General features: G+C 53.1%; 7 protein-coding genes across 7 annotated transcripts; 3 read left to right on the top strand and 4 right to left on the bottom strand.

Annotated features, from left to right (window-relative positions):
- Positions 1-88: 88 nt before the first annotated feature.
- PG986_009843 (uncharacterized protein) lies at positions 89-810 on the top strand (the record flags this gene model as incomplete). Its single annotated transcript, XM_066846065.1, has 2 exons — positions 89-369; positions 435-810. 2 exons carry the CDS (start codon positions 89-91, stop codon positions 808-810), a joined length of 657 nt encoding a protein of 218 aa, XP_066698463.1.
- Positions 811-1,652: 842 nt separating this feature from the next.
- PG986_009842 (uncharacterized protein) lies at positions 1,653-3,081 on the bottom strand (the record flags this gene model as incomplete). Its single annotated transcript, XM_066846064.1, has 4 exons — positions 1,653-1,873; positions 1,994-2,146; positions 2,212-2,397; positions 2,466-3,081. 4 exons carry the CDS (start codon positions 3,079-3,081, stop codon positions 1,653-1,655), a joined length of 1,176 nt encoding a protein of 391 aa, XP_066698462.1.
- A 2,220-nt stretch (positions 3,082-5,301) lies between these two features.
- PG986_009841 (uncharacterized protein) lies at positions 5,302-5,764 on the bottom strand (the record flags this gene model as incomplete). The annotated part of the gene is made up of 2 exons (XM_066846063.1): positions 5,302-5,398; positions 5,457-5,764. The coding sequence occupies 2 exons, from the start codon at positions 5,762-5,764 to the stop codon at positions 5,302-5,304; spliced, it is 405 nt and encodes a 134-aa protein (XP_066698461.1).
- Positions 5,765-6,754: 990 nt separating this feature from the next.
- On the top strand, positions 6,755-8,850 carry PG986_009840 (CHY zinc finger domain protein; the record flags this gene model as incomplete). The annotated part of the gene is made up of 3 exons (XM_066846062.1): positions 6,755-7,909; positions 7,960-8,003; positions 8,046-8,850. 3 exons carry the CDS (start codon positions 6,755-6,757, stop codon positions 8,848-8,850), a joined length of 2,004 nt encoding a protein of 667 aa, XP_066698460.1.
- A 1,417-nt stretch (positions 8,851-10,267) lies between these two features.
- Positions 10,268-10,735, bottom strand: PG986_009839 (uncharacterized protein; the record flags this gene model as incomplete). The annotated part of the gene is made up of 3 exons (XM_066846061.1): positions 10,268-10,351; positions 10,474-10,551; positions 10,646-10,735. 3 exons carry the CDS (start codon positions 10,733-10,735, stop codon positions 10,268-10,270), a joined length of 252 nt encoding a protein of 83 aa, XP_066698459.1.
- A 660-nt stretch (positions 10,736-11,395) lies between these two features.
- PG986_009838 (chromosome segregation protein Spc25-domain-containing protein) lies at positions 11,396-12,291 on the bottom strand (the record flags this gene model as incomplete). Its single annotated transcript, XM_066846060.1, has 2 exons — positions 11,396-11,943; positions 12,060-12,291. The coding sequence occupies 2 exons, from the start codon at positions 12,289-12,291 to the stop codon at positions 11,396-11,398; spliced, it is 780 nt and encodes a 259-aa protein (XP_066698458.1).
- A 578-nt stretch (positions 12,292-12,869) lies between these two features.
- On the top strand, positions 12,870-15,828 carry PG986_009837 (uncharacterized protein; the record flags this gene model as incomplete). Its single annotated transcript, XM_066846059.1, has 3 exons — positions 12,870-12,993; positions 13,062-15,042; positions 15,102-15,828. 3 exons carry the CDS (start codon positions 12,870-12,872, stop codon positions 15,826-15,828), a joined length of 2,832 nt encoding a protein of 943 aa, XP_066698457.1.
- Between the last annotated feature and the right edge of the window lie 91 nt (positions 15,829-15,919).

Below are 15,919 nucleotides of genomic sequence, written 5' to 3'. Positions count from 1 at the left end.
GTGAGTCTCCTTTCCAAAGGAGCAGCATGTTTACCTCTTGAGCGCTTGCCGCAACCAACGAACCTTGCAAGCCCTTATCACTAACAACATGCCTTCGCCCTCTAAATCCAGCAACCAGCGGGCACGCAACCAGTTCCGAGCGCGGCCCGGCAAGGGCGGCAACACGAGCTATCAGCTGCGACAGTATGCCGAAGCCACACTGGGCGGCGGCAGCCTGCGCAAGGTCGTCAAGCTGCCCGACGGCGAGGACGAGAACGAATGGCTCGCCGTCAACATGGTGGACTTCTACAACCAGGTCAATCTGCTCTACGGCGCCATCACCGAGTTCTGCTCGCCGCAGTCCTGCCCCGAGATGAAGGCCACCGATGAGTAAGTCGACAACACCAATCCGTCATCCACCAGTTTCGCCGGAGCTGACACATAACAACAAACAGATTCGAATACCTCTGGCAAGACAGCGAAACCTACAAGCGCCCCACCAAAATGGCCGCCCCGGCCTACATTGAGCAGCTCATGTCCTGGGTCCAGAGCAACATCGACAACGAGTCCGTCATGCCGTCGCGCATCGGCGTGCCCTTCCCCAAGACCTTCCCCTCCCTCGTCCGCCAGATCTTCAAGCGCATGTACCGCGTCTACGCCCACATCTACTGCCACCACTACCCCGTCATCCGCGAGCTCGGCCTCGAGCCCCACCTCAACACCAGCTTCAAGCAGTACGTCCTCTTCATCGACGAGCACGGCCTCGCCTCGGGCAAGGACTTCTGGGGGCCCCTCGGCGACCTGGTCGAGAGCATGTTGAAGAGCGATTAGAAGGCAGGAGACCAGAAGAATAAAAAGGGGGATGAGCGAATGAATCGGAGCAGTTTCTACACACGAAGTGTGGCAATAGGGGAGACGACGTCTCTACAATATCATTCGCGATATGGCATTGTGCAAAGGGAGCACTGCGCATTGGGAAGAGACCGGCGTTCAGGATGTATGGAATTTCAGGGCGTTCTTGTTTTCCTTTCGCTTCTTCTTCTTCTCCCCCCCCCGCCCCGGCATAGCACCACGGTAATGACAGGATAGAGCAGCATGACTTTGGAGTGAGTGGTTATGCGCAAGGCGGCCAAAGGACACTTTCGCGCCCCGGTCGAGTCGAATGCAATGAATTGATACAGGCTACATCTGTTTGAGATATGACACATGAGACTCTTCAATGGGGGCAGACTAGATTTGACTGTTCTCTCATTTATTGAGGTGGTCCTACTTATTGCCTAGACTCTTTACTTTGATCTGGTATGGTTTCTTCGGGCTCAAGCCATCTTGGCTCGGCCCTTATCTGGTGTTGGCCCAATAGTCCTCTGCCCTAAAATTTGGAGGCACAGCCATATCTCACGTCTGCGCATATACCCTTACCTGTCCATGTGATTGCAGCCCATATCATATGTACATACCCTTTCCCTCATCATAACAAATCCTGAAAAGTGAAACCAGGTTTCCCGTCCCAGGAAATCCATCCTGCTGCGAGGAAAAAAAAAAAAAAAAAATAAACGCCCCGCCATATGCTAAACTGTTTGTCAAAGTGTGATCCGTTGATGTTTCAGCAATTGCCCTGCATCACTAAGACCCAACATCGGGTAGCAGTGGCGTGGAAACATCTCTCATAGTCGTTACTCGTCATCAAAATCCTTCATGAGATTGATCTTCTTCTTGAACATTTCAAAGGCCGAGAAGAAGACGGCGTTGACCGCGGCGGACCGGCCCATCGAGACACCAAGGCCCCGGTACATGTCCCGCCTAAAGAATTGGATCTTCGGGATGGGTACCGTTTGACCTTTCGAGTACATCAAGGCATTACGTTGATAAATACTCTTGACCGAGTCGATGGGATCTAAATATAGTCAAGCGGTCAGTTGTCGTTCTTATTTCTTGTTTCGTTTCAGACCGCGCTCCACCGCAATGGAACTCTAGGTTCCTCAGGGGGCAGAAAGGGGGAATCAGGGTGACCCACATATCAGTGCCCAAGATACAATACCGCAAAGACCTCCGGCAACCAATACGGCAATCGGATTCTTGTGAGCATTTGTGCCGCTGAATGTTGTCAACAGCTGCTTGCTGCTCTCGTATGTAGCGAAGTATATGCCAGTACCCAGCGAGTCCCTCACTAGTGAGAACTGTCAGAACCACCCGGTTGGCTTGAGTGTTTTGGTCAGACTTTGGGCAACTTACTCAAATGCAAGTTCAAGCCGGTGTACATGCCGCTGAAGCCGCGGTGCTTAACAATGTTGCGCAGGGTCTGAATCGTGCCCTTATTGTGATAGCTCATGGCAATGGCTTGTCGCTGAGGATCCACATTCTTCTGATTGGCCATGAGTACAGACACCTGGGCGCTGAGCTTGGTGAGCTCGAATGGACCTAGCAGGACGAATATAGTCAGCAGCCGGTCAGGAGAGCGCGAAAGTGTCTCTACCATGTCCACTCACAAGCAATGAACGTTATGCCGGACCCAGCAGTCACACCAGCGGCACCAAAACAGGCAATCGTGCCCAGCGTGGGATAGGCGCCGTTCTTGTTGACATGTTCAAGCGGACAGAAGCCGAAGTTTCTCCCCATCCAGTCCGAGTAGACGTATTTGGAGCGTTGGTATATCGAAAAAGACACGGTTCGTACGAGCGTCACACTGGCCAAAGGAGCCGTCACACCTGCACATAGATCGTCAGCCATGGCACCACTTTGTGTAACACAGCATTCGCGCAATGCCTTTGGGGGCACTGGAATCATGCTATGAGAAAGCATTCGTTGATTTGTCTTACCCCGGAAGAAGCCACGAACCCCTTCGGACTGGTAGGTGGAGCGAACACAATGCAGAAAGCCATTGTACGGGTATGTTTGGAGACGCGTCTTTACGCTGTCGAGGGGAAAGGCTGTGATGGTCGATAGTACGCTGGCGGAGCTCGCAGAGACCTCGGTCCGGTACCGTTTTATCCACCTCCGTTGCTTCTCGCTGCTGGTGTTGGTGTTGGCATTGAGCTGAGGAGGCATGGTCCGGGCCCGAATCGGTTCGCTGGTAACATCTTGGAACTTGACTTCAACTGGCATGGCTCTCTTTCGCGGCAGACGCTCTTTCCCCAAGGATTGATCTCCAAAATCGCGTGTTCTTTGGTGTTGGTCGGATACGTTCAGCAGCAGCACACTGTGAAGTATACTGCGGGAGCTTCAGACAGTGGCCTCGAGTCGAGGACCAGAGTCATCAGCGAGGTCGCGATACTGTGATGGTGGCGGCCCGCAAGAGCTGTGCCATCAAGTTGTAGTTGTTGTATGTTCCTAGGTGAATGACGATTGGATATGGAGAGAGAGAAGGTTAGATGCGGGGTCGCAGGACGGCGCGAGAAAGATATGTAGGTAAATTCGATCCTGTCCCCAAGTTCGAAACAAAGGGACTACTGCGATAGCACACACGCAATAGGTGGGAGCTCAGATCATATCCATACGGAACGAGATGCTGAACGTAGGGCCAATTGGAGTAGCCTGACTCGAGACGGAAGCCCCAACGTGGAAAGTTCAATGGTCGATTTGCGGGGTTGGCTGGCCTAGGCTGGCCAAAGGGGAACAAGTCCGGGACTTGGGATGTTTGGTGGTGTTTGGTGGTTCAGGCGCTGGAGCTGTGCTGTTCAATACCGACTTGGTCGCGAGGTGGGCATGGGCGTTCAAGCGTTGCAGGTAGCATCGAGATGGAGAGTGGCTCATGCTAGGTCTTTAATACATCTAAGTACAAACAGACAGACAGACAGACAGAGACAAGTCGATTTGACTTACATCAAATGCAATGCTTCTCGATTAATCGGATGTAGCACCCTGCATGGTACATATACATACCTACCTTATGCACTAATGCTCTCTCTCTCTCTCTCACAGTGATCGGGTTGCAAAAAGCAATCTTTGATACATGAGTATTGGATGATGATCCGGTGCAATGCTCAAAAAGTCGTTCGTTCGCTGGGTCTGCCCATTTTCCCTTCCTGCCACCTGCCACCCTTAACACCCCCAAACTCCCTAACTCCCATACCTTTCTTGGCTGTAATGGTGTCGCAGCAGGCGGGGCGCTCTGGTTGCACAGCTGCTGAACGTCCCCACTGTGGATGGCTGGCCAGCGACCCTGAATGGGCCGGGTTTGCTGTGCTACCTCGTTAGGCATGTGGGCGAGTAACGCCGACATGAATGGGCTCTAAAACAGTCAAGCAGGCAAACTGCAGTTATTGGAGGAGGCTTGCTTGGGAAGCGGTACTTACATGTAGTTAAGAGTGAAACTCGTGTGATAATCAGCTCCATATGTGTGCTATTACCGGCTTCTGCTAGCTGGCTTACCCCATATTACTGTTTCAACGCAGCTTCTACCGTCCCGGCTTCTCTCCCGTCTGCCGTTTCTACATGATCTAGATGTCTGTGGACACTGGCCCAAGCAAGCAAGGTCAGCTACATACATCTGACTTGGAATATGCCATCTCAGCTATCCAAAGCTCCTCCTGTATTTCCGAACAGCAACATTGCGCTGCACCTTGGCAAACATGTGAGCCTCGCATATAGTAGTGCCTCCAAATACAGATGCTGGTGTAATTCAACCATTGGTCCCATGTCCAATCAACGTCATTAGGCGTAATGCGCCTCATTTACATCTTTCGGAGGGATCGCCGCTTACTAGCGGCAGAGCCATCGTCCGGCGAATCAAATACATGTAGGCAGATCTTCTGTGCCTTCCAGCCAGCCACCCGTCCTCCGTATATACTTTGGCAATCCGTAGGCGGCCGCAGGGTATATCACCCCCGACGTGCCAGCTGATAAGACTACACAGCTTCGTTAGAACGGTGACGCGACGCCATGGCCGCAATGCTTTAGATTAAGGCCCAGGGCGAGTTGTATGTTTGTCTGCTGCGTGATATGACGCTTCTGCTCCCAATTCGTGTATGCTGCTTGGGGTTTTCTGTTTGGTCGATCCGAATCCCTACTGTCGTTGAGACCCAACAGCCAGCCCAATGCTGCGAGACAAAATTATTGGCTGGTGAAATGGCTTTGGTGCCTGCGTCCCTCGCAGCAGTAGCGTTTGAAGCCAGCCTCAGCTTTCAGGGCCATGCGGACCTACACACAATAGTCTCACTTTTGCGTACCGCGGGTCTATCCGCATAGGCTGATCTGCGACCTCGTACCCGGGATCAACCAGGCTGTCCAGGCTGGCAAAAGGCAATGCTCTCAAATGCCACATGGACTTCTCGCATAACCGCTGCCCCGAGCTCGAGAAGGTCCGCGGATAAACAGACGCGTTAACTACCGCAAGCAAAGACCCATGGATTTATTTAGCATAGCAACTGTCATATCGTAATGCTTGTAAGCCGTTGCGCAGGCATGCTTCGCAAACTCGGTGCTACACTTGGTCAGTGAAAGCTCAGAAGGGGTCTCGGGGGGGGGTTGTGTCTACTCACTCCTTCTTCCCCCGCTGGGCTTCGAGCTTTACATGCCTCCAGCTCTGAGGACGGTCGTGAACACGGTGATAGGCGATCATCAAGAGGTTCTTGAGAACCTTATGTTCAGGACCTCGGGACCTGGCAGCTGCATCCAGGAAAGCCACAGTTCTCGACACTCGCTTGGAATCAAAAACAGCCCCGTCCTCTCGGAAGGCAGCTCTGAGCTGGTGGCAAGCCACATAGCGAGCGGGTTTGGAATACTGCACCGCATGCAACAGTCCTCTGTACAGATGACGGTAGGCATGGATGATCTCGAGGTTTGCCATAATGGTATGATGGTATGGCTGGCCGTCAAGGTTTGTGCAGCGTCGGTCTGAAGGTGTTGAAGACGATAAGTGTGACGTCCCTAACGGCTGGTGGTCGGACTCGTTCCAGCAAGCTTAGCTGGCCCAGGACGCCTTCCGTGTCCGCGGCAGCCAATGGCTAATCGACTACGTAGGTGGGAATGCCGTATTCGGGGTGTTTTGCAATATGCTTTGACTGCAGGCTGCACACGAGAATAGAACACCAAGCTTTTTCCCTGGCCGGTCTTGGTCTGGGACTGGGACTGGGTCTGGGACTGGGTCGGGTGGTTGTGTGCTGGCCCTCGGATGGTGGTCCCAGTTTCCGGGTTGAGTGCACGGGCGGACTGCGAGGGCTGGCTCTGGCTGGTTTCGGTACCGCTATAGCGCTCCCTGTCCTCGCCCATGCTCTGTTCTGTTGTCCGCGTTGTTTGGCTGTGCATGCCTCCTGGGCTTCTAGCGCCGAGTTTTGCGAGTCTAGCGCCATAATTGTTAGAGGCATCGTAGCACATCCCCTAAAGTACCGTACGAATCGAGCCTGCGGTCCCCACGCAACATGTCATCGTCAACCGGGATCGTTCTTTAATCGACCGGACTCCTTGAGGTCGTAAACCAATATTCTTTCAGTTCTGCCCTTGAAGCATCACACGACCATGCTTTCACATACCAGCAGACATCTCAGTGCTTGATATACTGTATTGGCTGCCCAAAGCCCATCGGTGTTATTTAAAGTCCTGTCTCACCTTGGGCTTCGGCAATCCGTTAGATATCTTTTTCTTCATCCCAGGCCGACTACATACCTCCAACAGTGCTACATGGCGTGACGACCTGACCTACCCACTTTCTACTTCGACTATTTCGTCCGACCTTGCATAAGTAGCATTACGCTGTACGTAACCCCTCCAGACGACTGCCGAGCTGCCCGCTGCCCAGCTGCCCAGCTGCTGCTTGGCTGCACGCCGCCCTGGCCCTGCAATGTCGTCCATGGTAAACGACTTCATCATCGCCCCGGCCCTGCGACAAGTCCGACGCTTCTCTTTCTCGAGTCTCTCCAGCGAACCCGAACTACGTACACCCCCCAAACCGAGCCGCAAGGATACAGCACGGCCACCTAGCCAGGAGGATGTGATTTCCGAAACAGAGGAGGACTCGTACTTTAGAGATGACGGAGAGGATAGCGCCTCTCAGCCACCTTCGTCACGAAGCTCCGTCACCCCCAACATGGACAGCGAAGTGTTCGATGCGACTGAATATCGGCGGCAACCTGTGCCGACCACATCACAAAATGTGGCGGCAGACTCCCTACAGGCTATCGCAGCCATGGGCTCACAGCAACACTCACCACCTCCCAGTGCCGAACCATCGGATCAAGGGCACTCACCAGCTCCGGCTGCCGGTACTTTAGGCCCTGCACAGTCCGATGTTGCCCCTACGGTGGCAGCGACCACACCCAACCCACGGAAGCCCCTGCCAGCAGACGATGGCATGGGCGCTTTAAGAAGACGCATCTTGGAGATTCAGAGCAAAAACATACCTGCACCGGAACGAGCACGACTAATGCATGAGCTGCTAATGGAAGGCTACACCAAGTCGCAAATCGTTATTCAGGCAAACAGGCCGTTTACGCCTTCGAGCGGCGTGAGCTGGGAGCAGACACAATCACCACAAGGAATGCTGGATTCGTTCAAATTTTGGCAAGGCAACGTCGGCGAAACACGCCCCACGGAGAAGTTCACCCTCACGGAGTCAGACGTTAAGACCGAGTTCGCTCCGTTAAAGCCAGGCGAGGAAGATTCGCAATTTCGGCCACTTGGGTGCGAGCACTACAAAAGGAACGTGAAGTCGCAATGCTCTACGTGCAATCGGTGGTATGTATGCAGGTTCTGCCACGACAAAGAGGAAGACCATGAGATGATTGCCAAGGACATCAAGAACATGCTCTGCATGTTCTGCGGGACGGCTCAAAAGGCTGGCGAGGTCTGCATAGTTTGCGCGGAGTCTGCTGCCTCGTACTACTGCTCGACCTGTAAGTTATGGAACAACGACCCGGACAAATCCATATACCATTGCGGCGATTGTGGCATCTGCAGGATTGGTCGAGGTCTTGGGAAAGATTTCTTCCATTGCAAGGTAAGTGCTGGCCGGAAATCTACACGGACATCGACTAACTGAACTTGTAGAAATGTTGTGCATGCTTGGCGATCAATCTAGAAAACGACCACAGGTGCATAGAACGGTCGTTAGATTGCGACTGCCCGATTTGTAGCGACTATATGTTCAATTCGCCCAAGCCGGTGTGCTTCATGAGATGTGGTCACGCGATGCATCGAGGCTGCTACGAAGAGCATATCAAGATGGCATACAAGTGCCCGATCTGCAGCAAGAGTGTCGTCAACATGGAAACACAGTTCCGAAATCTGGATATAGCCATCCAAATGCAGCCAATGCCCGAGAAGTTCCAGGATACGCGAGCTGTTGTGCTATGCAACGACTGCTCGGCGAGGACGACAACCGAATACCACTGGCTAGGCTTGAAATGCGCTGTATGCCGTTCTTATAACACTTCCGAGCTCCAGATATTAGGAGTCGATAGTGGGCAAAGCTTGGCGGGTGGTGCTGATACAATAACGGCACCACAAACCTCCGAACAACCTCAAAGCGACAACCCGTCTACCAGTACAAATCAAACCTTGGCTCCTCGCGATATCCCAAGGAGGCGGCGGCATTCTTCGAACCTTTTAGACCATGGCATCGATAATTCCGGCACGGACCCCCGTGACCTTGGCTCCTTCGTGCTGCAGGAAAGACTGGTGCGGTCGGTTTCCCCCTCCCACGCTGCTGAGCGCAGTATGCGCCAGGGGACGCACCAAGCGAGCGCGGACGACTCCGATGATGAAGCCGGAGATTTCATAGGATTTTGGAGTCGAGTACCCCGGAGCATAAAATCCAACGAGGACCAGGATGCCGAGTCCGAATCTGATGGCGAAACCGCGTCCACCGTGGATGATGAGATGGAAGATGACGACGATGACGACGACGAAGAAGAGATTAGTCTTTTCGGACATCGATAGTACCAGTGGGTAACGATATGACCAACAGAAGAACATGATCACGGGAAACGGTATCAGGCGAATTGCAATGCATCAGCGAGTCTATTTGATCTTGGAGTAACTGTTTACTGGGATTAAGGTCTTGCATGCTTCGGAGTCTGTTTCTGTTTGGCGCAAAGGAAATACGAATGAGATGGACACCAACGAAATTGGCCTGGAGTAGCAGGGCGACACGAGACTGGAAGTATCTCATCTAACAGCATCATTAGATGAACAATCCCCTGGAGGCGACTTCCACTGATAAGTGCTCTTTGATACTATCCTCAGGACGGCACACTGAGAAGTAACGAGACGGGCAATGGTGCTTGGTTTCGAATCTCTCTCCTCAGACGTACCCTTTTAGTGAATACAGAGTACGCTTTACTTATCGGTATTATCTGGCGTTTCAGTGGTATGAAAAAAATGCCTGAGGAAATGACCAGATCTTACTCAATGAGTTGCATTGATTAGGTAAACTGTCATGGCAAACCAGGCAAAAGCAGCGGCTACAAGCAGTGAAATTCCACCGCACACAGCAACATTTCCGAATGCCTACTCATGTTTGCACGACCTCATGAGTTCCCCTTCGTATAAATTTTCGGAAACCATTTAGCTAGAAGAGAACTGCATACCAAGACCCCAATTTACGCACGATGGCCGAACCATTCTCCCACCACCACACACCACCTCCCCCATCACTACTTGCGACATCCACGGCGATTTAGGAAATCAAGGCCCCCATGGTGCTCAGAGTACTGATTGCCGACTACCGCGATACCACTGCATTTGCTTCTGCTCGTGCTCGGTGCTGGTGCTCAGCGCGGGCGCCAGGTGCGAAGCCTGCATACATGGTTGGCATGCTTGATATAAGACTCAGCCCCTAAAGACCAGAAGGGCGACCAACGAATGAACAAGGACAGGGGAGAACGAAAGCAACAGGCCGAGAACAAGCAAAACCCCTATCGGATCGATCCCCGGGAACATTCACTATCCTCACCCTCTTGGCACGATGAGATCGCTCTGGCTTGCATATCTAGTGCGAGCTTGCACGTACATATGTGCATAAACTGGGCGCGGTGGAAATACAAGTTTCTCCATCTACATACATATGCAGTATTTCGGCCGAATATGCAGGCGGCTGAATAGAACGAAACGACGTTACGCAAGCCATGATGTGTGCTTAACGGACCGAAGTCTGACCGTATTTTCCATCGTGCATCCATGCTATCATCGAACGACCGTGTCGCCCACTTCCGAAAAAACGCCACTGTCGTACAAAATGACCAATACTGTAAAAGAGAAAACGCCGGCAATCCATCCATCTATCGTAATATTCATGAAACAAGATGTGTGTCTGTAGAAACCGACCTAGTTCGGCAGTCTGTTGGTTTTCTCACCCTCATCCAGCCCGAGCGTCTCGGTCCGCATCTTGGGCCTTGAACTTCTCCTTCTGGGCCTCCTTGCGCAGAAAGTGTACTACGGACTGAAATTTGAGTAAGAGAGATCAGTTCTATATCCCACTCGGCCTTGCTGGGGTTTTTCTATTCTGCGCAAGGCAAGTAGAGCGTAGAATGCCCGGAGAATGAAGGGGGAAACTTCACTTACTGCCAATGCTTCCGGGTTGACACCGTTCTCGATCATGGAGATGCAGCAGGACAGCGTTCTACGGTCCAGATGACAGTTCTGCATGCGTAAGTCAGGTTAGAATAATCAACCAAGTAATTCAGGCGGGCACGGTCTCTTTCCGTATAGGAGAAACCCTGAGGGACGGACTTACCAGAATGGTGGAGATCTCATGTAAAATGTCCACGGCCTGCTGGGCGGCGGCCTGCTTCTCGCTCTCATGGCTGCCTGCCGGGGGTGCCATCTTCGGTTCCTGGGGAGAATGTATAGACGCCCAGTTTTCAGACTATGTGTGGTTTCGTGACAGTCGTATGGTTGGCACAGAGGTCTGGTATAAGTCCAAAGTGGTATGAGACGTGTAGAGAGGTTGTTGCAGGTGCTGGGGCGGCGCGCTTTGGTTGCTTTTTGGTCGGAACCCAGCTGGGGCCAGCTGCCCAACTTCGCTGCAAAATTCCTATCTATTGCTAAAGCACCCCTTTCCGAGGCGCATGGCAGACTCACGCAACCAAGACTTTGTATAGGATCATTTGCCTAGAAATTCAATGTCGGTTATTTTCGTATTCTTGATTCCCTGAGGAAGCGCATCGACCCAATATCTTCGAGTAGATGCGCTCAGAGCACACAGCTTTCGACCGTTTGTGCCTACCTCTTGGCTATGATCAGAGATGATAATATTACGTCCGAAGATTAAACATCTTCTAACGGAATATTTATATCTAGATTGGGCTGTCTTTCGTCTAAGATATGTGCAGAACGGGGCATGTAGTGAAATGGAAATCAGTAGACTTCTGTAAAGACGCACTTTGGCCACAACCACAAGCATGGCTAGCCCCAGTGTGAAGTGGTATCATTTCTCATTAAATCGTAGTAGGTATCTTAAAGCGTCGGTCGTGTTCTCCTCCTCCTAAGACTTTACCGCCTCGACAAACAGCTCCCGCATCCCCTTTAGTAGGGTCGCCAGCTCCCTCGTCTCGTTGACCCTCTCGAGCACCCGCTCGACTTTTTCGCGCTCCAGCTTGGGCCGGCAGTGCCGGACGTCGTAGTCGCGCGACGACGTGCACAGCTCGAACCAGGCCTCGCGCTCCCAGTCGCGGTCGTCGATGTGCGTGTACACGAACTTGAGCCGGTCCGTCTGCCCCGCCCCTTCGATCTTGAGGCACAGGTTCGAGATCCAGAAGTCCAGCTCCGGCACGTTGAACCGCGCCTGTGCTTCGATGCGCGCCGCGTGCGCCTGCTGCGCTGCCAGTCGCGCGTCGATCTCCGCCTGCGTTTCTTTGATTTGCCGCTTCAGATTGTCGCGCTGCGCTGCGTTCTTGTCCCGTTGCTGGGTTAGGGACGCGATCGCCGCTTGCATCTCCCGCGTCTCGGCGGCCTCTTTGGAGATGGTCTGTTGGTGTGTGTTGGTCTTGAGCTGGAGGATCTCCATGTCCTTCTTCTTCATCCGTTGGTCCTCTGTAGAGTGGTTCGTATGTTAGCAGGGGCTGCCTCTTATCTTGCCTGGTAGAACGGAATTGCGCGCGCGGGGTATTGGGAAGTGTCCGGCGCTCCCGTCTTGGGGTAGAACGAACCTTGTAGTTCTGCGACGTTCATGCGAAATTGGTTGCGCTCTTCCAGCACCCGCTTCCGGCCTTGCTCGATGAATGTGTCAAATCGCGCGCTGAACTTAGCCATGCGGTCGCGCAGGTCGTCGAAGCCGAAATTGATACTCGGGAGCTGATCCGCCAATGACGGCGCCATGGCCGACATGGGGGGTTGGCCTCGCATGCTCGACGACATGGACGGCTCGAAGACTGACGCCATGGTGTCCTGTTGGGAGCTTCTAAAGCGATTGCGACTCATTGGGATGTTCGGTAGTCTCTATTGCAGCGAGGCGAGTAGGTTGTAGATTGACGCGACGACGTGGTGGCGGTCTTCTTGCGGTTGGTTTGGCTGTGATGAGAATTCGCATACTCGAGTTTGTTTACGTCGAATGCCCAACTGGTCCCCTCCAGCCTATGGCGTTGCTGGGGGCAGGGGTCAAAAGTGCGCTGTGGGGTACCTTTGCTGCTACAGAGTTCTTACCAGCGCCAGCAATGCAGTTCCCAGTGGACCCTGTCAGAACTTTGCTTATTCCCATTAAAGGCTTGAGTTGAGCCTATCACCTTAAAAACCATCCATTGTCGACCTCCATGTGTTGAGCCGTCTTCGTACGGAGATTACGTTCTTTTCCGTCCCGCCGCCGAATTGCTACCCTGCATACTTACATATTGTGACGATTATTCCCTCCTCCGCGCGCGCGCTCTTTGCCCAACTTCTTGTTTCTCGCCTCTGGCTGTGTCGTAGTATGTACCGGCATAATCGGTTGATAGTAGAGCGGAAATTCGACCTGGGCGAGCCGGATGGCTGAACGGCGTCTTCAATCCTCTTCATTTGGCCACCCAGGACGTCCGACATACTCCAGCTTTGGAGATGAACAGGCGGAAGAATGGGGCTGGCAATATGCAAGAAACCATGATCCCAATGGTGCGTATTCCCGTCGCGAACCAGCCGCATTGATAGGAGTAGTCGGCATCAGCTAACAAAAACCATAGCTCCCAGATTTGAGTCAATCACTCCTGCCCAAGAGTGGTTTTCTGGATCACACCATGTAGACGCATTGCCAACTGGGCGGAATTGGCATGTTGCTCAACAGCAGAAGAAATGGCTGCTGAAGAACCACCCAGAAGCCGCCCTGGGCAATGACATCCTGGGCAGTATACTTGCTCCCGAGATATCTCGTCGAAACACCAGCGAGAGGGCCTCTTGCCAATCGACGCAGCTTGCTATTGGCGAAATGGCTGATATGCGCAGCGCCACAGCCGTACATGGAGTTCCCCTTATTGCCATGGCTGCTGGGTCGGCGAGCGATGTGCTTCGATTTGTCAGGCCCAAGCTCGAAGGATGGGCGCTCAATGGCGACGGCGCAACCCTATTTCACTTGCTGGGCCGGAAAGAGCCTCAGGAGACATTCTGGACCCAAGAAACCGGTGTTATTCTTCGCATCAAGGCGGTGGTTAGCTTGAGGAGGTTCGAGCCTGTACGGTGGCTGCTGGTACAGCGACACACCGGCACGAGTGTATTTCGACCAGAATACCAGAAGGCACCAGTGGATCCCGAGACCTTCACCGGGGACGGCTCGTATGCGCCTTCCCATGTGAATCCCAACCTGTTATTCACGGTGCCGAAGCATCACACTGGGTGTGATTCCCATTCGGATGTATCATTCAACCCCGGTATCAAATCCCAGCCACCTCAATTGGCCATCATCGACGAGGGAGGCCGATGGACCGTCTGGGACGTGAATGGTTTGCGATCAAGAGCCAACAAACGGCCGAAGAAGCACTTGGTCAAGTGCGGCAGTATTCGAAAGGGTGTACGGAGCTCTATAGCCCAGAGGCCATCGGCTGAACCGCGATGGCATCGAATATCCTGGGTCGGGAATCTAGTGGACGAACTCAGTGATGGGTCGGAGGACGAAGGAAGCTCTGATGAGCAAGCACGACCGGCGTATCCTCCCCTTGAACGTTCATCTACATTGCTGCTCTGCAATCAGGAAGCACTTTGCATACTGGACCTCAACTCCGATACTTTCATGCCGGACCTTCCCCTGCTAGCTGAAGGATCTGACAACTGCATTCTCGACGTCCATGTCGACCCTGGCGATCCACGCTATTTCTTCGTTGTTACCACGACAACATTATTTGTGTGTGGCTTGTTCTCTTCGAACGAGTCTCCCTCCAGCAGCAAAGTCGTGAAGAGAGCACTCATCCTACATTCTACGCTGCATATGAGAGACGCAAGACCTGGCGATTTACAACTCGCTGTTTCACCCGGCCCGTGTTCAACAAATCAGTGCACTTCCCTAGCGCACCTCTACTCGAGAAGCAGCAACTGGGTTGACGTCTTCTGCGTAACCAAGTTCAAGAGGTCGCCTGAAAGAATCGTGTGTCACCGCGATATGCTGGCACTGAATGGGCCAAGGAAGAGGAAACTTCGGTTGCAGACGCTATGTCTGAGTCCTGTGCTTGCGGCACCCCGTCAACATACCACCCTGATGTACGAAGATCGCTTGTTCGCTAAACTGACTAGGCGATACTATCAGATTTTCTTTCTTGGAGCTGACCTGAGTCTTAATTGCGCTCTTGGACGGAGTTCCGGATTGAAGTCGACGCCTCGACTACTCCCTGTCGCAGGTGGTGATGACCTGATACCGAAGAATCAGCGACAACGGACTATTGTACGCTCTTTGGCCGAGCGTTTCATTATCCCAGACGCTCTTGAAGAGTTCCGCTATAGAATAGAAGGTCTCCAAATTGCAGCTGGAAATGATTTGAAGCCACCGCCACCCAGAGAGATGATCCGTCGGCGCGTGCAGCAGTTCCACGACCTACTGCGGCAAACCTCACTCGATTTACTTCATATGCACAATAGCAAGGATGTCGATATGGATATATACGGCGCAGCTCCGTTCGACCCGGTGTACGTCACCGCCCAGGAGGCAACCGAGGCAAAGAAGCTGCCTCTGAAGACAATGTAAGTATCTCGCCACAATTGCGTCCCGAATCATACTAACCTTTGTTTGCTACGAATAGACTCCAAATCGTCCAGGATGTCAAGCTTCCCGCAGACCTCGAGGCTGCAAGCAGGGAGTGGCAGGCAGAGATTGAAGGATTAAAGGGCACAAACCCAGGGCTACATGTCACAAGTATAGCCCGGCCACGGCAAGCAGCGACGCTGGATCAGGAGCGTAGTCTGCTCGATATATTTTCCGAGATCTCCAGTTTCGTTGAAGGCAGGAACCCCTATAGTATTGAGCATGGCATGACGCCGATTCTTCTGCGCAGCATGGCGTGTGAGGGCTTCTTATCACTGTTTGGAATAATGTTCCGGGATGTTGTCGCATTCGAGTTACCCGAACCCGTATCAGAAGACATCCGCTCTTCGCCTGCGCTAGGAGAGAGCATAGCCATGAGCAGTCAGATGAGTAGTCGATCAGCCACACCCATGTCTTCTGCGCCAGTTGAACAAGCCCAGTCAGAGTCCGTCAATGGAGAGGATCGCGCCATGGCTTTGATCAGAGCGTATACGGGAAGCGGAAAACCGACACTCCCGAAGCCGGCGCAACGGACATCGACTTGGGTAGTTGGACAAAATCCTACGGATCATGTGTGGAGTGTGGACATCAACACGGAAGTCACCGAAGGGATGCTGCGGAGGGTAAAGCAGCAGAATAAGCAGGCGACGAAGCGCAAGAGGGGCGAGGCCCTGCTTCGGCTGGAGTGGGGAGGCGGAGCAGGAACGGAAGCGGAAGGTCAATAAGTCCTTCCGGTCGACCCAGCCGGCGGCCGATACGAAGTTCTTCAGTAGCCAGGCTAGCCAGCCGTTGCAGGAGTCGTCGCTGCCGCCCAAT

Source organism: Apiospora aurea (genome assembly GCF_038362705.1).
Source record: "Apiospora aurea strain CBS 24483 chromosome Unknown utg000006l_segment0_segment0, whole genome shotgun sequence".
Classification (NCBI taxonomy): Eukaryota; Fungi; Ascomycota; class Sordariomycetes; order Amphisphaeriales; family Apiosporaceae; genus Apiospora; species Apiospora aurea.
This window is presented reverse-complemented; position numbering and strand designations above follow the sequence as displayed.